Source organism: Centrocercus urophasianus, unplaced genomic scaffold (assembly GCF_019232065.1).
Source record: "Centrocercus urophasianus isolate 14NV4802_14NV808 unplaced genomic scaffold, USGS_Curo_1.0 seq_41, whole genome shotgun sequence".
Taxonomy (NCBI): Eukaryota; Metazoa; Chordata; class Aves; order Galliformes; family Phasianidae; genus Centrocercus; species Centrocercus urophasianus.
The window spans coordinates 4,296,431-4,317,106 of record NW_024884989.1 but is presented as its reverse complement, the minus strand read 5'-3'; the positions used below and the strand labels follow the sequence as shown (position 1 = coordinate 4,317,106).

General features: G+C 58.4%; 1 protein-coding gene across 1 annotated transcript; it reads right to left on the bottom strand.

The window, feature by feature from the left end:
• Positions 1–1,843: 1,843 nt before the first annotated feature.
• RNF157 (ring finger protein 157) lies at positions 1,844–18,217 on the bottom strand. Its single transcript, XM_042833211.1, has 20 exons — positions 18,076–18,217; positions 14,704–14,822; positions 11,016–11,104; positions 10,462–10,608; positions 9,910–10,027; positions 9,557–9,623; positions 9,347–9,390; positions 9,110–9,157; positions 8,951–9,022; positions 8,639–8,798; positions 8,315–8,463; positions 7,799–8,040; positions 7,613–7,721; positions 7,282–7,393; positions 6,985–7,169; positions 6,821–6,883; positions 6,688–6,736; positions 5,135–5,245; positions 2,264–2,304; positions 1,844–1,909 (listed from the first exon to the last, which is right to left on the bottom strand). The coding sequence occupies exons 1-19, from the start codon at positions 18,215–18,217 to the stop codon at positions 2,264–2,266; spliced, it is 2,067 nt and encodes a 688-aa protein (XP_042689145.1). The 3' UTR covers positions 1,844–1,909.
• Between the last annotated feature and the right edge of the window lie 2,459 nt (positions 18,218–20,676).

Genomic DNA, 20,676 nt, shown 5'->3' with positions numbered 1-20,676 from the left:
AAGGCAGAAAACCCTTTGCCCCGCTGCCCAAAAAGGAGCAAACCCCCCAAAATGGGCTCAGCACAGCGAGAGCCCTTCCAGCTCTCAGCTCCTATCACCTCTGCCGGCTACAGCCAGGAGTGGGGAGATAACAGAAATGAACGACCCCCTCCCATCCCCCGCTCCGTGCGCCAACAGTGCAGCCCCACGGCCGATGTCCCCATCCGAGCCGCCCCGTCGCGCCCTCACCGCCCCGTCCCACCACGCTGCCCCTTACCCCGTCCCAGCGACGTGCCCCGGCTCCTAAAGTTCACGGGAGAGCAGGAAGCTTCTGGAAACACCAACCAGGAAAAAAATAACCGATAACAAAACAAAAAACCCCACGCACACAAATCCCCCGGCCTCGGGCTCCGCTTTCCCCCGCTTTAGGGACGAGTTGTGCCCCCGGCGCTGCCCGCCCCGCCGCCGTGATTTGCCGGCAGAGCAGCGCCCGCCATTAAGTAGCGGCTCCGCAAGGCTTCCCGTGTTGCCACGGCGACGCCCCGCCCCGTAAACAGCTTCGCGCTCTCTGATTGGCTGTCGCGTCACCATGGCGAGGAGCTGTTACCCGCCGCTTCGCCCCGCGGTTGGGGGCTGGAGGGGCGGGCGGGGACTCGGGCGTCGCGTTGGTCCGAATCAGCTCCGTCCAGACCGGGAGAGCGGAGCCGGGAAGAAGCAGCGGGGAAAGGCTCCGGGTTTGGGGTTACAGCCACTGAGCCCCGGGATACCGCCCGCCCTCACACAGCGACTGCGGACACTGCGATGGACGTAAGATACCCTTTATTAAACGCACTCTTCAAATCCATAACATGCTGGAAGCAGAGTCGGAAGCAGCAATCTGGTTGTTTTCTTTCTTAAATCCCTGATGGGTGGAGGAGTGGGGGAAGGAGGGCTGCCCTCACCCACACCACGGGGCTGCAGCCAGAAAACCCCACTGCTCACCTGCCAGGACCCTCTGGAGCAACGGCTGCCTCCCCATAGTCACACACAGCTCTGAGCTGGCTGCGTTGGGATGCTGAAGTCCCCAAAGGTGTGCGGTTGAAGCCCTACACCCCTCTGGGCCCTCCTTGCCCATTGAGCAGAACCCACGTGTGCAGCCCAACGCTGGCTGCAGGGATGGCGATGGAGGGCTGGGGGCAGCTCCCCTCCCCTCTGCCCATCCCTGCTATTCCATTATGTGATGTTAAGAGCAGGGCAGGGCGACTGGGTGATGATTTTGGCACTTGTTCCAGAGAGAGGACACAGCCCCAAGCTCTGAGCTCGTGGTGTGGTGGAAGACAGTGAAGTTAAACTGGTGATGTCCCAAGGTGTTGTCCCCATCCCTGGGCACAAGCCACCCTGTGGGAACCCAGACGCTGCCCATGAGGAGAGAGGGGATGGGGATGGGGGGGGGGGCTCCATCGCCACCATTGGGACATCCCATGGCACGGCACAGGGATGTGTCAGCATCCCGGGGGGGTCCAGCCTCCCACCACAGTCACCAGAGTGAACCTTGGCTGCTAATGCTGACACTTGTCCTTAACACACAACCGTGGACACTTTCCTGCCATCTAGCTATGCCCCAAGACCCCACATGGGGCAGGAGGAGGATCCCAGCCCAACGTTGGTGTGTAAAGGGGAAGGGAAGGTGCCGATGGAGGGCTCTGAGGTGACACAGCAGCCAGCCATCCAGCAGTGGGAGACAGGGAGGAAAATTCGAGGTTACCATCATTCCAATGGCTGAAGGTGGAGGTGGCAGTGCCTGGGAGCCTCTGTGTATGGCAGGGGGCTGCGAGTCCCCCAGGCTGAGCCCACCCATGGGCAGGGCTCCCATGGCTGCTGCCTGCTCCGGGTGGCTGATGCCAGAGGGGAGGGCACGAGAGCCACACATTGGTGTTGGCTGCCTCTGGGCCTGGGAGAGAAAACAGGGGGTTAGAGGCTGATCACCTGGAGCTACACCCCAACACCCCCAGGGGAGCGGAGACCCTCTGTGCTGGGGGACATGGTGCTGCCAATGTGGGCAGTTTAGTTGGAAACCCCAAATCTTTGTTCCCATGCTAGAATGTTGCATCAGACAGGGGTTTCCCTTCCAGCACCACCAGGCTGCCTCTTTCCAGGGCGAGATGTGGGTTCCCTGACATGGGACAGGGCAAGAGGGGAGCACCGTGCAACCTGGCTGGATTTTAACAACCCAAACCTCTCCCCTACTCCCTCATCCCACTAAGAGATGTCACCCAGGGCACGTGGGGACCGCCAGCTCTCATACCTATTCCTCAATGTCAATGGGGCAGGAGTCCGGCACTGCAGCTATATGGCAGGGAGAGACCAGAAGGCACATGGTGAGTGTGAGAGGCACGGCATCACGGCACGCAGGAGCTCAAAGGAACTGGCACTGGGGCTGCTCCCCTATGGGGATGGTATGGGAAAAGGAGGCCCTGCTGATGGGCACTGGGGGTGTCACAGATGGTGACCCCGGGGCTTCGTGCTGGGGACGACGGAGCACCTCCACCCGTGGATGGGCAGAGCTTGGGATGTGCTCACCACCACCTGCACCACAACCAGCTCGTGGTGGTGCTGCTGGAGGGGGTGCACCCACAAAGCACATCATGGTGAGGTTCAGCCCTGTGCCTGGGGCAGCTCTGAGCCCTGGGGGCTGTGCGGAGGCACCCCTAGGCTAAGGCTTTGTCAGAGGGAGTAACAACGTCCCCACTGAGTGCTGATGTCTGGGAGGTGACGGCTGCGATCTCCAATGGCTTTACACTGTGAGCTGGAGCTGAAGAACAAGGCAAGGCTGCAGATCCTGGAGGGACTGGGTAATTAAAGAAGACCACACACACACACACACACACACACACAGCAATCGCATTAAGGGCTCACATTGCATAAGTCACTCTGGTGCCTCTGTACAAATGCAGGGCGTCCTGGAAAGGCTCCCACGGGGCAATGCCAGGAGCAGGATGTGGGGACACAGCCACGCACCCATCCCTGCTGTGCCTTATCCCAGCAGAGGCTGTGCCGCAGCCTGAGGATGCTCTGCCCCAGGGAACCCTCCTGGGGATGCAGGTCTGTGGGTTTGTCTCAAACTTTGCATCCTAAGCCCCCAGGACGTGGCATTTTGACTCTTCCCAAAGCATTTTCCCAGCAGATGAAAATCTGGAAAGATTTCCCAACAGTGCTAGGGATGGACAAGCACTTCCACATCGATGAGCCACGTCCTGCACCTTCATTCATTACAGAGAGTAAAAAACAACTCGTGGATCTAATCACAGCTAAACCAGTCTCTAAACCATCTCTGGTCAGGATGATACTAAGCTTTCAAGATACTCCAAAGGAAAAATCCCTGCTGCTTGTGTCTGTCCTGTGGACGCACTCACATCTGAGCCTTCCAGAGTCAGGAGGGAAACGCTGCCCTGATTCACTGCTAAAAGCCTTCAACCTCTTCCAAATCTCTGGCACCAGCGCACCCAAACCAGCCCAGCACCACCACCACGAACATTAAGCTGTGCCTCAGATTATCTCTGGTGCAAAGCTGGCTGGTGAGCGCAGGCTGAATGCAGCTGGGGCTGGGTGAGGAAGCAGCTGCCCCGCTCCCAGCAAACAAAACCAACATTGCCCAACACTGATGGCCACTGGCAAACGATCAGTGTGATCATCCCAGTTCATTCCGTGACCCCCTGCCCCACAGCACCCCGACTGCAGGGAGCAAGTTGCATTCTCCAAACCCTCAAGGCAGAGCCCCTGCCTTCCCTTCATGCCTCCAGCTGTGCTCCCATCCCCTCTGCCATCCTGCAGCGCTGCAGTCCAGGCAGCCCCTTCCCCACTCTTCCCATCAGCCCCAGAGGCAATGCCTACAGAGGGTTTGCAAGCAGAGCAGCTGCCAGGCAAACGCAAGGATCAAAGGATGGAGACCTCATCCTTCGCTGCCAGAGCATCTCTGCGGCTGCATGGGCTGCAAAGCTCTCCGTCCCTCGGCACGACGGAGGGGGATGCACTCAGGGATGGCTTCGGCACCAAAAAGGGCACCTGAGGGATGCCAGGTGCTGCTGGAGGGACGTGGGGCAGCTGTGGCAGGTGCCTGTTCCTCTGCAAGAGCCTCGCTGTGTTTCTCCCAAGCAGAAACCACCAGGAACAGGGCAGCCGGGTGGCAAGGCAGTGGCGTAGGAAGCTTTCCCAGGGGGGATGGGGAAGGAAGGGCATTCCCAACCCAGTGGGGCCAGGCAGTTCTCACCTCCCTCCCCCCCCTTCCCCTTCTTCAGCCCCTGCCAACAACCCTGCCTAAAGTGACAGGCAGGGGCAGAGTTGCTTTCAGTTTGTCCACAAATGTATTGCCACGGAGCTGAACAAAAAGGCTCCTCTTGGCTTTTTTACCCCCATTTGTATCCCTCTGCACTGACGGAGAGGAGCCTGCTGTAGCTGCAGGTCCCCTGCCCTTGTTGTCAATACATTTGTCACCTTTCAGCAACTCTGGGCAAGGAAGGGGACACAAGCACGGGCAGAGAAAACCGTGTTGGCACAGAGTGAACATGAACTTTCGCATGGACGGAGGAGTCTGGGGTGGGGAGAAAGAAGAGAGAAAAGGAATGGAGAGAAGGAGCAAAGAAACAGAGGAAAGGAAGAAGGAGAGGGGAGAAACAGTGTGAAAAGATGGAGAAGAGGGATGGAGCTTTGGGGCTGTGCTGGAGGACATCAGGAGCTGGAGAGCCTTATCTCCCTGGCTGATGAGAAGGGAAGGCAGGCAGCTCAGCGTCCCAATCCAGCAGCACCTGGCCAAGGTTGGAGCATCTCTGCTTCATGTCCTGACCCAAAACACTGCAAATCACACCGTGGGCTCTGGTTGTGCCATGCAGCCATTTGTGGGGAGGCTGGAGCCTGTCCAGGAGCAACGTCCCAGCAGGCAGCAGCCATGGGACAAAGCCCTCAGTGAAGCAGATCTGCAGGCACTGTGGTGGGGATGGGAGGAAACCCAGACCAAGGGGTGGTTATGTGCCAGCAGAACGGGTTGTGAGGACCACTAGGAAGGGACGGGATGGAGATGGATGGGATGGAGATGAAGGGATCCGAAGGGCAGGGGCGATGCAGGGAGGAGTGGAAGCACCCCCCCCCACCCCAAGTTCATGTTCAGCAAGTGGCCACTCACCAGGTAAGCAGGCCTCAGAGCACAGTTTATTGTCCAGCGCTTTCACGTGTGCGATGCTCAAGTCATTGTTATTGTCACACCTCAGACCGAGGAAAGCGCCTGTCCTCGGGCCTGGAAGGGAGTTAACGCAGTTAGCGCGGCGGGGTGCACGCGGGGAGGGGGCATGGGGAATTTCCTCTCCCCACCTCCTTTCAAACAAAGCAAACAAAGCACTGTGAGCTGCTCCTTCCTCGCGCTGAGGGCTCAAGGCCCCTTGCTCTGGCACCATCAGTGCAGCCGCGGGGATGGAAGGAAGCTGAATAGCCAAGCTTTGCACGGGGCATGGAGGTTTTGGGGGGCAAGAGAGGCAACTCTGCTTCTTAGTACCGGGTACATGACAAGTGACCAGCTCTGGGGTGACGTGCATCCATAGGATGCAGGCAGCAGAGCTGTGAGGAGAGGGGCAACTCAAATGGCACTGGCAGCACTGCTGATAGCACACATGGGTTCATATCCTAAGGCATAAAAGCTGGAGACTTCCCATGAACGCCTTAATTCTTGGTGCCTGATCAAGCCGGCTTATAGCTGAGCCGAGCTCCCCGTGAGGCAGGTGGTGCTGGCTTTTGGGGTGCTAGGAAAGGCCAGGAGCAACCCCCATGTTCTCCCTGCCTGGGCCTCACCAAGAACAAGAGCTTTCCTGCCAGACAGGGATGTGCTTTGCTCTTTTTGCTGATGGCAAGACAGCCAGGCTCATGGTTCTCAGCTTGGCTGGCAGTCCAGATTGAAAGGGAAAGAGGTCTGATGCCTTTTTGTTATCAAGAGCCTTGCAAATACAGGAGGGGGCACAATGGGGGCCTTTCTGTCAGGAAGGGGGGAAACATCACCTTTCCTTGGTTATTTGAGTGCATGGGAGGAAGCAAGAGGAGCCTTCAGTGTGCACACGTTGACTTGTGAAAGCACATCGAGGACAAGCAAACAGAAATAAAATGAGGAAAGTAGCCCAAAAAGGAACAGTTTTGCAACCCCTTCCTATGGAAACCAGCACAGACAGGGATAGTGAAGGGAGAGGTTTTCAGAGATGCTGAGAGACCTTCTTGGCAAGGAAAAAAACCCTCTCAAAGACACTTTCTCACTTGGCACCCTGGAAGCAGCTCCAGCTGCATCCCATGGAGGGACTGCAGGAGTATCACCCTTCCTGCACGGACAGCCTTCGAGGAGCTGCTGCTCACCCAGGTGCTGCATCCCCCAGCACAGCCCCTGCATGGGACACTGTGCCCCACTGGGTACCTGGTTCCACACTGCCACCTATCCCACTGCAGGGATTCACATCCTAAGCTCCAGTCGTCACCTGCTACGTGCCCCAGGGTCCCCATGGCCACCCAGCTGTCCCCATCCTGCTAATGTCTGACCCATCCAGGGGCAATTCCACTGTGCCAGCGCTTCCCCAGCCCCGGTGCCTCCAAAGCAGCCGGTGCTCTCCCCTGTGACACGAGAACTGAGGACAGCACAGCATCACCCTGCCAGTGATACTGAACAGAAAGTGGAGGGGAAAAACAGCGATCTGGGCCTTTTACCATCTTCCTGTGTGGGTGACACATCCTCATCCTCCAGCACGTCATTGCCCTGCGGCACAGAGAGGCAGTGGCTGTCAGCACAATGGGGCACCCCATAGCACTGGGAGTGCCGGCTCCCCGCGCCGCGCCGTACCTCAGCATCGTGCTCCTCTGAGATGCTGACAAAGTTTAAATCTGGGGACTCCACAGGTGTCGACTGCAGGAACAAGTGAGAAAGGGGAAAAAAGAATAAAATAAAATTAATTATTTTCTTTCAAAAAAGCAATGGCGTCTCACAAGGGCTGCCACCCCCTGTACCTCTCCATCAGAGGCGGTGGCACTGGCGGCTGCAGGCGAGGGGAGCATGTCCCCTTCTTCCTCTGTGCCAGGGGCCACGTAGGAGCCGGACATGGAGGAGACAGTGTCGGTGCTGATCTGTGAGTGTTGGCTCTGGGAGGAGGCCATGGACATGACAGACTGGGCCAGGCTGCTGCTGGCAGCTTCTGAAGGGAGCACAGCACCAGGTAATTAAAAGGAGGTCTAATAAGAGGAGTGGGACGTGAAGCAAGGGCCGTGCAAACCCTCTGAGGACATGGAGGTGTGTGTCACATGTACCTTCTGGAGACGAGATGGTGGAGGACAGCGGGGTCCCGGTGCACGAGGACTGGTCAATGGCTCCCGATGAGGACAGCGTGAGGTTCTCACTCTCTGGTGTCATGCCACACTCCTGGAAGAAGAGCCGGTGGGTGGGAGCCTTTGAGGGGCGTTTTAGGAAGGGACAGAGCCACTTGCCGTTGGGGATGGCACCAAGGCGGTGCAGATCCACATCTCTCGGGTATTCACCCAAAGGATGCCCAGGAGAGGAAAAAAACCCACATCCAGACTCTGTGTTCCCCAAGAGGATAAACCACAAACCTCCTCACCCAGGGGCACACAGAACGCTCACCTCCTCCAGCCGGGCAGGGGATTTCCTCCTGCAGACCCTCAGCTCTGACTCAGTACACGACTTCTCGTCCTCCTCTTCGGGCAGGATGGAGGAGTTCTGGGATACCGACCTACAGAATGGAAGAGTAGGATAGAGGGGTCGCTCCCCCCACAGCTCCCCCTGCATCTCCCACATCATCTTACTCACTTGGAAAGGCTTTTCTTCAGCTTGAGCCCCGGTGGGGCACATTCTGAGAGCCGCTCGAGGGGTGAGAGGGCCCGCAGGGGGGGCAGGCGGCCGGTGCTGCTGTAGGAGGGCAGCGGTCCTGCACCTGGGGGGCCATCGCCAAGCATCCGCATCGGCCCTGCACCCGGTGAGGGAGTCAGGGGCCCATTGAGGGCCTCGAGCAGCGACACCACCTCGTAGCCTGGGGGGATGTTCTCTGAGGACTGCGAAGGGGGAAAGGGGGTGAGAGCCCCCCCCAGCTGTGACGTTGTCCCCTCCATCCCCACCGAAAAAATGGAGACCAGGCAAACTCCCATGAAAGCCCCAAATCTGTGGTCTTTCCAACCAACCGGGCATTACTACATAAGGCAGGCAATGCTTTCTCTTACCACACTTTTTGCAATTTTTCAGCCTGTGTTTTTTGCTTGCGTTTCCCACCTTGCATTTCAAAACCCCTGCCCCCCCTCCATTTTCCAACCCCAGCACTTCCCAACCCACCCCGGTGGGGCACCCGAAGCTCTCCTGAGCGCTGACCGAGTGCTCTTCAGAGTCAGAGGTCTGTGAGGAGATGATGGGGTTGAAGCTGGTGGGCGAGAGGGGCCCCAGCTTTTTCCTCATGGCTCGGATTTGAAGCAAGGCTCGGAAAGCTGGGTAAGAGGAAAAAGGGGAGGAAGAGAGATAGGTTGAAAACTGGGAACTGGTGCATTCCAGAGGAGCTCAAAAGCCCACGAAAGCCACCCCATTCTGGAGCCTGGGGCTCTCCCAGGGAAACCGTGGGACCCAGAAAGGGACCCTCTCCCAAGGTGGGAGCTCCTCCCTTACGCAGCCTGCAGATGGGGCAGTTGTTGGCCTGGTAGCGCAGGGTGTCAGCGCAGGTGTTGCAGAGGCAGAGGTGGCGGCAGGGCAGGATGAGGGTGTCACGGACATCCGAGAGGCAGACGACGCACTCAGCGCTGTTATCGCTCACCTCATCCTCAGCGACCTGCGTGGCAGGGAGATAAGAGTCATTTGGGTCCGAGTCCTCAGCACAGAGCAGGGTTAGGGTCACATCTGAGGGATCTGAGCCACGCTAAAGGAGTAGGAGAGGGGAAATGAAAGGCCCAGGGCAGCTGGTTGCAGCTGACAGCCCTCTACCTTGGAGTCCTGCGTGTTGTACTTGTTCTCGATGCCATAGATCTCCTGCAGGAGGTAGCTCACCCCATCCACCTGGAAGTGCACAGGGAAGGTGAGGAATGGAGACACGGTGTGACAAGTTCCCCCAGGGACACCCCCCCAGGGTTGCAGTTCACTCACCACTTGCTTCTGCTTGAGGGGCTTCACGCAGAAAGTGCCATCAGTATGCTGGGGGAGAAAATAAAGAGGTGGACCCACCTGGGATTGCCCCAGTGCACCCAAGTGCCTGCCTGCCCCCTGCTCCTATTGCACCTTCTGGAGTGGCCCCAAAGCAGCCCAAGCCCCTTCCTGAGCCCCAAGCAGATTCTCCTGGCTAGGGTCTGGGAGGGGACAGGATGGTGCCAACCCCACACTCACCTTCTCAAAGGTTGCCAGCAGCACGTGGCTGTGCCCGGCGTGCTCTGCAAAGACACAAGGAGGAGGCAAGCTGAGGGCACAGAGAGCCATGTCGGGACAGAGGATGAGTCCCCACAAGGAGAAGGGGGGATGGCATGAGGGCAGGAGCTGCCTGACTGTGCTGCCAGCACAGCCCTTGGCAGCAAGGAAAATGGATTTCCCCTCTCTCACCATCGCCTTCATCCACTACTGCATGCACCACCATGGGGAACACTTCCCGGTCCAGGTCAAAGCCCAGCTGTGAACAGACCGAAGGAAAAGCTCGTTCAGGAGCAGCATGGAGAGAAGCTTCGTGTCCCATCCATAATGAGCAGTTCCCAACAGCTGAGCTGCAGCCCCGAGCCTTGCAAACCCCCCTCTGGCTGTGATCACACCAAGGGAAACGAGCTCCTGTGGGGGCTCCCAGCCAGCCTGCAGCCAGCAGTGTTTTAGAGCCATTTCTACAGCTGTTTAGAGCTGCAGGGCTCACACACCCACCCCTTTCCCTACTGCTGCAGGGCACGCTATGGGCTGGCAGTGCTTACCTCCTCCTCGGTCCATTCCGAGGGGTCAACAGTGTGGGAGGGCACGCAGAACTGCTGGCACACACCCCGCTTGTAGTGCACCGTCTCCGACTGCAGGCTGGTGTCCCTGGGGACGTAGCTGTCCCTCGGAGAAAGGAAAGGGTCAGCACTCCTGCACTCCTCCAGCTCATGGAGAATAGGGGAGCAAGCAGAACTGGTTCTCTGCTTCCCTGCTGGATGTGTCTGAGGGCTGGGGCAAGAAGTCCTAAAAAGGGCTAAAATAATCCATGGGGCAAGAGGGCAGGTAGGAATAGGATGGGGCATGTTCTCAGCTCCAACACGGAAGGAATAGGAGCGAGACTGGGCTGGGGGATGTGGTGGCTGCAGAAACCTTGGCCATATGGGACCAGTGATGGGGATGGACTCGCAGGAGTGAGGAGCCCACCTGCAGCCACAGCTCCCCGAAGGAGAGGAGGTGCTGCTGGGAGCAGCAAGGCCACCAGCAGAGCCACAGTCCCCATCTGGGGGGTCACACCGTGCTGGAAGGATGCACATCAGGCTGGGGCTCCTCACCTCGCCACCCCGTTGTGGAACTCCTCGCTGGCCTGGTAGTAGATGGTTATGGCCACGCGGGCGTCCGTGTCGAAGGTGAACTCCACGTTGTAGTGCACCTTGGCTTTGCTGACCTCTTCCCCTGGGGTCTTCACCTCCTCCGAACACCTGGGGAGCACAGAGGGTGTCACCAAAGTCCCCTCATCACCCAACGAACAGCTTTTAGGGACTGACTGCCCTCCTCTTTGGGAAGCTGAGGCACACAGGAGTGCATGATCTACCCAAGGGCAAGGCTGCAGGAGGAGGGGTGCTGCAGCCGGCTCTCAGCCCTAATCCCAAACCTCAGCCTCACTTTGGCAGAAGTGGGGGAAGGAAGAAAAAAGCAAATCTCTTCAAAGGCAGTGCTAAGCCCTGCTTAATCCTGCCACACTGCAAGGGTGGCCCAGTGCAGCCCGGTGCGACCTAATGCAGCTCAGTGCAGCCATGAAGACTGCAGGGAGGGCTGTGCAGGGATGGGGACGGCTCTGTCCCCTCCGTTGTGACGCAGTGGGGTGGGAGCATCCCGGGCTGCTCACTTGACGAGGCGCAGCGTGTCCTTGCGGATGTTGATCAGGCTCCGGAGGGTCTTCACGGGTTCCTGAGGAGGTGGAGCAGCGTAAGGGAACTGAGGATGAGAGAGACACAGTTACGTGGCCGCAGCCCTGCTCCTGCTGTGATGGTGAAGCCACTCCCTGCCCTGCAAAGCCCCCAGAGCAGCCCCCAGTCAGTGCTGTGGGACAGCAATGTGCCCCCAGGATGGGCAAAGCTGCACTGAAGGGCAACATCTCTCCTGCAAACCCCAAAGCCACCACGCACACCATCACAGAGGCTGTTCTCTCCCGGTCTGCTTCTCTTACATAGCTGCATTCACTGGGACTTGGCTCGTTTCTGACTATGGGGGCTTTAAATACCCCAGCCATCCACAATGGGGCTAAAACAGATCCCAGCACTCCCCCCTCAGCAGACCACACATCCACGCTCAAATACACAGCGGTACAGCAACAGGGACATCACCCTGCAGGAGACAGCTTTCCAGGGGACCAGGATGGGTGTAGGATGAGGGGAAACAGGGTCGAGGTGCATGGCTGCCTCCCCCCAGCCCCGCAGGCAGCTGCTGTGTATTTTTAGCCTGCTGATGCGGCACGGAGCTGATGGACAAGGCTGGGCAGAGGGAGCTCGGAGCTATCTCTGTGCCTGGCAGCAAAGAACAGACACACATTCCCCTGTCTTTGTCCAGCAATGGATAGGATTTGGGCTGTGGGGTCCCTCTGTGTCCACACTGGAAGCTGATAGGGTGGCTGTGCAGGCAGCAATGCTATGAGGGAGCACATAGGGGTGTCATACCGCCCTCCAAGATGACCTTGTGCTTCCCATGTCACCTGCAGCCTGCAGGGAAACACTGCTGCAGAGAGGGGATACCCACCCTCTTCTCGGCACTGCAGCCACCCAAGGAAGATGGGAGATATTGGGAGGGACACAAGGACCTCTCTGCATCTCTCCCCTTTTCTGTCCCTTCTTCAGATGCCTCCCAGGTGGGCTCACCTCCCCTGGGGACTTTGTAAATGCGGAGTGACAGGAGCTTGGAGCAGCTTATGCTGGGATTAATGTCTGGCTCACCGACGAGCTGTCACTGCATGCCAAGGGGACAGCAAGCACCAGGAGAGCCCCGAGTGCCTGCACAGATGGCAGACACGGGCAAAAGCCAAAGAGGTTTGAGTTTCACTGGTGCTTTGGGACAGGGACCAAAGCAAACCGAGCTGCCTGGGTCCCCTCAGTGCTCAGGTCTCCTCATCCCTCCCGATGCCCATTTTCCATGTTCCAGGCGCCCTCACGTGGGAAAGTCACTGCTGATTTCCCTGTGGCTGCAGAGCTCAATGGGGCAGGGGACGGGCAGGACCCCGTGGCCAGCAGGGTCTCACAAGCATCAGGACCTCAGGGGCAGCAGGACGGTCCCTCTTGTTCCCACAGCTCTGCTCCTGATGGCCACGGGCAGGCTGAATCCAGGCTGGCTGAACCCAGGCTGGCTGAATCCAGGCTCAGCCTGCAGGACCAGGCATGGGAGGTGGGTGGCACAGGACGCTTTGAGGATTAATCCATGGCACCTTGAAATTGCCACGCTCTCCCTTCCCTTGAGGGAGGAAAAAAGGGCTGCTGAGTCATTAATCTGGAGTTAATGAGATTTGTAACGAGTCATGGGCCCTGGCAGAATAGCATGGTGTGGCTGGAAGGAAGCAAATGCCTGAGAGCTAAGCATGACCCACAGCCCTGACCCACACAAGGAGAAGCTCATGGACTGGACCTACACCACTGCACGATCCTTCTTCCACCACAAAGCAATCCAACCTGTCTGCTCATTTGCACCTTGGCATCTTCAAAACATCCCACGGCCCCACGAGGCTGTCGGGAACCCATGGGCGCAGCACAGCGCTCACGGATGGGTGGTGGAGGAGCACCCAGCACGTGCCCTGGGGTACATCACTCCATCCAGCCCTTGTGGGGGCCCTTCTGGCCACCCCCACAAGTTTGGGGTTGCAGGCAGGCACTGGTGGTTGGGCTGGGCAGAATGGGGAAGCGCCGCAGGCAAATTTCTTGCTACAGAAACTGGTTGTCACTGTTGGGCTCCTTCACAGCCACATGTGGGCCCCTTTTTGGTAGTTTGGTGGGGGTTTTTTGGTGCAAATTTGGCTTGCAAAATTTCATTAATTACAAAAGGGGCATTTAGAGGAGTTTTTCAATCCCCTTGATTTAAGCCAAGCTGAAATACAACAGAAAAAAAACCCTCGCTCCAACCACTGCTCTCTCTCAGAACACAGTCCACACATCCTTAGTGATGTCTGATCCAGGCCAGTCCTTGTTAAAGTCAAAAAATACCCTCAAAAATATTCCTTGAGGTTTTTTCTGCAGGTGCACACGGGTGGTTTTCATCTCACCACGCTCTGCAGAGATCCCTCCCCATCCCCTGCATCGCTGCAAAAGCTCCCTGTGTGCAGCACGGCGCCTCCCTGCAGCTCAGTGGTGTTTAACGGTTCACCCCAGCTGCACAGCTTAGAGAGGATTTAGGACAATGTTTCCAAGACATTAGGCTCTCAGCTCTTCCAGGACTTCAAAGGAGCCCAAAATAAAACCCCCAGCAAAAAGCATCGGTGTGCTCCTACATTTCCAGCCCAACCACATCTCTGTCACAGCAGCCCAGAACACAAAATAGCATCCAAGAAAAGGATTGGAGGCAGCATCAGAGATACCTACGTTGTTTCTGCCCCAGTGCCACGTCCAGGCGCCATGCAGCACCCCCTGAGCCCCACTCCTTGCACACCCCATGACCCCAAACCTCCCCCCATGCATGGGGACAGCAGCCCCAGAGCAGAGCGCAGCCGCTCGCATCCGGCGCTAATTAAGCCTGAGCAATGTGATTTCATTTGCAACGCTATATTAATTCTTTCTGCTGTTTCCAAGCTGTTAGTTTGCCTTCCCTGCTGCTCCTGACAGCCTGCTGTCGGGATTCCTGACATTGGAACTGCACGGTGTGCAGTTTTGAGGCTTTTACTGAGGCTACTCCTGACTCCCTGTTGGAGAGAGGGCACGAAAGCCAAGCGTTCCTTACTGAGTAAGCAGGCAGCAAAGAGAGAAACATCCAAAAGTTGCACTGTTTGGAGTGGGCAAGCTCATCTGGACTCAATAGCAAAGCTTTGGTGCCATCAGATTCCTCACCTTGAAGTTTTTGCTGCCTGACCCACAGATTTGAAGAACACAGAAACTAAGGACATCTTGAGCCCAAACTACTCATTGCAGCCACTGCTGCCCTTCAGATGAACACAAAGCAGCAAGCACAAAACTGCCTTCATCTCATGGGAAGGAGCTGAACCGCACTCATTTACCAGCAGCAGTTGGAAGGAAAAGCACTGCAGGGCCGAGCAGAGGGGCAGAGGAGAAATGGGCAACGGCAGAGCAGCACTGAAGGGAGATGGCACCCAGCCTCTCACAATCCTATCCACCAGCTCAGAGAGAGGAGGGACACGGCAGTAACTTCCAGTCCTGCAGATGGACAGACAGCCCCACAGGGGACATGGATCGGGACCCAGGGGGGCAGCAAGCGATCAGCCTTTATATTAGACAGCAGAGAATCCACTGGGCCCACCCCCAGCGCGCTTGGCTGTCTCTGCCCTCGTGCAGGATAGAGAGCGGACAGACAGACAGCAGGCAGAGCCCACTCCCACTGATCCCTACCACCACGGGTCGGTTCCCCAAGAAGTTGAGGTCGCTGTTCTCGCCGAAGAGGTAACCCTCAGGGTGCGTTGAGTCGAACTTCTCTCCTCCCATGATGAAGTGGTTGGCAAAGTAGCTCCCTGGGGAGGAAACACAGAGCGTGGCTGAGCACGGGGGGCACGTGGAGCTCCTGAGCCCTCGGCAGCAACGTCACCGCAAAGCCACCGCTGGCTCCCAGTGGTTTGGTCCCCAAGGCCGCAGCACTGAAGTGGGGACATGGGGCTGCAGTGCTCCAGATAGGAAAAGCCGACCGTCAATTATTGATGCGTTCTGGTCCCATTTTCCACGTGCATAATTTATAGGTGGCTCCCACAGGAAGGATGCGGCCACGTGAAAAAGCCCAAGAGCAAAACACAGCTTGGGAGGGGGGGAGGAGGCTGGACCCATCCAGAGCTTTTTGTGATGTTGACTTTGGAGAAGAAGAGATGGAAAAATGCCGTGTTCAAACCTGCAGGAAAGCATCCAGGAGGTGAGAGGAAAGCTGAAAAGCAGAGCAGGCTCTGTGCAATAGCTGCAATCATGGCTTGCTGGGGGCTCCTACAGTGTAACCTTAACCCAGTATCAGCTATGAGGACCAAGCTGCACCCAACTTCCACACTGGGGGTGGAGAGCACCTTTGGGTGCTGCAGGCTCCCAGGGCACAGCCACATCCCTCAACATCCCTTTCGCAGCTCCTGGGATGCAGCCCTGACCTCGCTGCTTCCAGGCGTGCAGCCTCACAGCAGGCTCATGCATTTTACATGGGCTGAGTGCTGCAGCCATCAGCGGCAGCAAGAGAGATTAAAGAGGCAGGAGGTAAAAACCTGGCGATTTTGCCTTCCCCACGGGAAGGAGGCTGAGCAGAAGGCGCTGAGCTCTGAGTTGTGCCAGGCTCTGCCCTATAAACCATTGGGACACCGGCAGCACGGAGCCAGCGACTGCAGGCGCGTCAGACAGGGAAGCACCTCTCCAGCGAAAGCCCTCTTATTATCGGCTAATTATAATCCCTTCCCCAACACCTGCCCCAGGGGAAGGAGAGCCTGTCAAGGACAGTTACATTGCCGAGGGAAAGCTGAGCTTTAATGAGATATTAAACTTCAGAGGCCCAGAGAGCGTGTGGGAACGGCTGTGTGCAAGGGGAATGGAGTGGCTGCTTAAAAGGAATAAAACCAAATTGCTCAGTGATCCCAGCAAACAAAACCACATCCACACGCCTGCCAGCACCGCGCTGCAGGATGTGTCCAGGCACAGCCAACGCTGCTAATGCTATCAGCCCCTTTTCTCCTTGAGCATCTCCTTGGGGGGGATCCATGGGAACCCCCCAGACCACTGACCCACGGCCAGGTGCTTCTGTGTTTCTGTGTTCCTGCTTCCCCAGTGGCAGTGAGGAGCTGCGCACTGCGGGCTGTTTTCATTCTCAATTTAATTTGCTTCAGAGAGGGAGGAGAAACCAAACCCCAGCTGAGGATCTGCTGTGTCAGCCCTCGCCCCACCGCCACAGGAACCCACAGGGTGTCCCTGGTACACGGGGTGTCCTCACCAGGTTGACCCCTTCATCCTGTCCCCAGCCTGTGGGTCAGCATCAGCCTCAACCAGAGACTGGGGCTGCAACCAGGGACCTGCCCAACCTGGGGACCCTGCATCCATCCCCACACTGAACAGCCATAAAACAGCCCTCAATCATTCTCCTTTCCAACCTCCCTGCCAGGTTTTGAGCCGCTAAAACAAATCCCATCCTTCACTTCAAAATATTAGCTTTAATTAATCTTATCTGTGCCCTGCCCAGAGGAGGTGGAGACCCCCAGGAGGAGAAAAGGAAAGTCTGATGGGGACAGGGAGTGGCTGCAGCATCACCCCGCAGTCACATCCACAGAGAGGGCTGTGCCCCACAGCCTCGCACTGCTCCATCCCCAAGCTGGTGGCTGCTTTCACGAGCACTCAGTGCAATTGCTGCCAGCAGTGCCAGAGGCAAATCCCTCTCAGATTAAAAGCAGGACAGCCCTAATCTTCCGCAGTCACCAGCCTGCGCGCAGTGCAGATGGCCCCGTCCCTTCCTGTCAGCTGGGCACCTCCTGCCCTCTCCCAAGGATGCGGCCCCACAGCTCTGCCAGTGGGAACACCTGAAACCCCACTGAGCACACCTGAAAACCTCAGTTTCTCTCTGAAAGCTGTGGGTAAGCATCAGCCAGATGTCCTCTTCCAGCTGAGATGCATCCAGGGATGCTCAGCTAGGCGTAATTGGGCAGGGACAACATTCCCCAGCACAAAAACCTGATATGCACACAGAGCTCCAGGCCCCTGCCAGACCCACAGAGGGGCTGGTCTGGCTCCAGCTGGCATCAAGGTGATGGAGGCCTTCGGACTGCACAGAAGCAGGAGCTGGGGAAGCCCCAGGGCTGACAATGTCAGCTGCCTCAGCCCCCAATGAGCCCCCAGCAGATGTGCAGCCCTGCTTCAGCTGGGCTGAGGGGTCCAAATCAAACAGAGAAGAGCCAGGCGCAGCTTTCATGACCAGGGTAGGGTTTGCGCTGGCTCTGATTCTTCCTAAGGAGGTCTTTATTCATAATTAGCAAGTAATTTGTCACAGCGCTAACGATCCGAGCATTTACCTTTATCCTATTAACTACCAAAATAGTTACCTATTAATAATATTCCGTGCCACAAGGATGCTGTGGCAATTCCTATAGTGCTCCTGGGCACCATCCTATTTCTGCAGTGTCCCCCGAAGACACACAGCGCCCCTGATGCGACCCCCAGGACACAAACACACACACACACACACACACACACGGTCCCCCCCCCTCGGACACCAGCTCCATCCAACCGAGGCACAGAGGGGAGGGACCAATTTTCCAAGGTCACGCAGAAGGTTTGAGACAGGGCCGGATTCAGGGTGGCACAGACATCCCTGCTGCGGCTTCGGTGAGGGCAGAGGAGCTCGACAGGCAGAGCTGGGGGGCTGCTATGGGGCACAGCAGAGGGGAAGGAGGGCTCCCTTCCAATCCCTCCCACCTCATCCTCCTGCGTCCTCCCGGGAATTTAAACCCAAGCAGCAAGCAACTCCGTGAGGAGCTATAAAGAGAGTGACGGCTTTCAGATCCCGTATACAAATAATCAGGGAATTAAATTAGCGGCAACTCAGGCAAGTTGTAGGAGCTGCGTTAGTGACGGGGCTCCTGGAAATGGGCAGCCCCAAGGACGTTCCCAGGGATTTCCCTGCCCCCTGCGTGTCTCCCAGCACCAACCCCATAATTTTAGGGCTTTCAGGCTAAGCGTCGGGGTGCACAGGAGCATCCCGACAACAGCGAGGATGCGGGTGAAGGGAAACCCTCCATAACCGAAACAAGGTCGCACCTGGTCCCCCCTCCCCAGCGCGGAGCAGAGCCGGCACCCCCCCCCCCCGCTTCCGGGATTTGGGGGGGTACCTATAGACGGAATTAGCGGGGATATCCACCTCCTCCACCCCTGCGTTTTGTCGGCTGGTCAAAGCCCCCATGGCCGGGCCGGGCTCAACGGGCGCCCTCCGGCCCGGGACCGGCACCGGGGCTGAGCGGCGGCGGCCCCCGCCCGCAGCATCCCCCGCTCTGCGCCGCGCCCGGCACCGCCTCCGCGTTAGCGCCGGGGCCGCTGCGCCAATGCGGGGCCGGGCCGGGCCAATCCGCCCCGCCCGCTCGGCTCGGCACGGCACGGCGGTACCGCTATCCCCGGTGTGACCCGTTTGCCTCCCTCTCTCGTCCGCCGGGACCCCTCCAAGTGCCCACCGGCAGCACCTCCTGCCCTTGATGTTACCCTCCTCCCACCCGCACCCCAGCAGTCACCCCCTCCCCAGAGACCCCCAAGGTAGGGATGGGGACGATGTGGACCGCTCCACCATCCTGGGGTGTCCCCTGGGAAAAGCCGAGTGTCGAACCCACCCCCCCCACCCCCCCACCTCCCCCTTCTTGCACCCAGAGCCGCAGCACACCTCGGGTGCCCAGCACAGAGCAGATGGGAGCACTGAGCACCTTCGGGTTTTCCCTTTGGAGGGGGAAGGCTGAAAACGCCGGTGATGAATTAATCCTGCAGCGCAAGTTAGTGGAGCGTCACATGATTTTGATTCGAGTTGATAACATGAATGCTATAAATACCAAAGCAGGGATGTGTGGGGAGGCAGATGAACTGCCCCGATGTCCTCAGCTACTCAGCAGTGCCGTTCCCCAGGGCTCCCCACTTGGTGCCCCCCTGCACAGGGCCACGCATGTCTCTCTCCCCCTGTGCTCTGCTTCTTGGCAGCACAGCCCTGAGCGCAGCTGAGAAAAGCCAAAGCACAGAGAGAGTGTGAGAGTGTGTGGGGAGGGGGGGGGGGGAGTCCTGCAGCCTGACTGCATCTCACTGCCCCCACCCTGGATCTCACCTACCGAACCCAACACCTGCCATCAGTGGAGATGGTTGCACAGAAGGAGCTGAGGCTCAGTGCGTCTCCCAAGGCTTAGGAAAGCAGGTCAGCTCCTGACTCAGGTCATGCAGAACAAAGAAGGCTCCCCCAGACCCCAAAGCTCCCATATTTCTGCACAGGGCGGCCCCGAGGGGTCAAACCCATCTCTGGACCCATTCCTCTGCCTTCTTCCAGCAAGCAACAGCCCTGCAGGAATGAGAACCTGGGTGAGATGGAGCCGGCACGTCATTAGCAGCACACAACAGACTGCAGGGCTTTAGTGCAGACAATAACTCAAAGTTAGCCCCATAAAGATCCATAAAGCAGCGCTCATTACACGCAGAGCTGCTGCATGCAGGCTGCACGGCTCGTGGCTTTTTTTTCAGCGCCGTTCTGCTGCAGAGGATTTTGTAGGACAGCGCCGCAGCAAAGCGAGGAGTTCAGGCACTGACAGCACAGCTCGGGGCCGAGCTCCGCTTCCCTTCTGCTCTGCCCCATCCGTATCAGCTCCAGGCACACAGACAGCTCCGATAAACCGCAGCAACGTGGGGAAGAGGGGACAAAATCCGATGCACAAAGAGAAAACAGCGTTAAACCCCAAAAGGCACCTGTAAATACTACCAGGAAGCTGCCTCCCAGGGCTGTGTGTGACCACAGCTCTCTCTTAGGGCTCAACTCTGGCACCAGGGCTGTTGCTCACGTGCGGCCCTCAAAGGAGCTGCGGGTATTTGTGGAGAGAAAAGCAGCCTCCACCGATCTGCAGGCGTCACCTGCACCAGTTCCCATCCCGTCCTGCTCCACCCCATCTCATCCAACCCCATCCCCATCCTTATCCCACCCCACCCTCACCCCTGTCCATATCCCACCCCAGTCCTCATCCCACCCCCTCCTCGCTTCGCTCATTGCCCGCCGTCGCCCCCCAATCTCCAAAGCCTCTTTCCAGCTTTCATTTTTCCCCAATATATATATATTTTTTTTAAACCAAAACCTTCCAGGCGCCCTTCGCACCCGACCATCCCTGAACCATCCGGGGCTGTCTGGGACCCCCTGATGGGGATGGCAGCGGGCAGAGCCGCGGGCCCAGGCCGCGCTTTGAAGCCCCGGCCGCACGGCGCCGTTCGCAGCCCCGGGGCTCCGCCGGGACCCCCCGCCGCGCCGCTCAATGAACGTGACGTCACAAACGCCCAACGAAAGCGACCAGTCAGCGAGCGCTCCTCGCTTTTCCCCCATCGCCCCGCCTCCGCGTAGACCGACGACCAACGGCAGCGCCGTCTGCAGCCAAAACACAAGCGGCGACCAATGAACGAGCGGATGGGCGGGGCGTAGCGGCGGAGCAGCTGGAAGATTCGAACCCAACGCCCGTCGGGGCGGGAGGCGCGGAGGCGACCAATCGGCGCGCGGGGAGGAGGGGGCGTGGCTTCGCTTTCGCCCCCCCCCCCCCCCCCCCCCAACCCAGGTCCCGGTGCCGCCGCCGCTCCCCACCCCCACCCCGCGCGGTGTCGGCGCGGCGCGGGGCGCGCTCCGGGCACCCACGGCGGGGG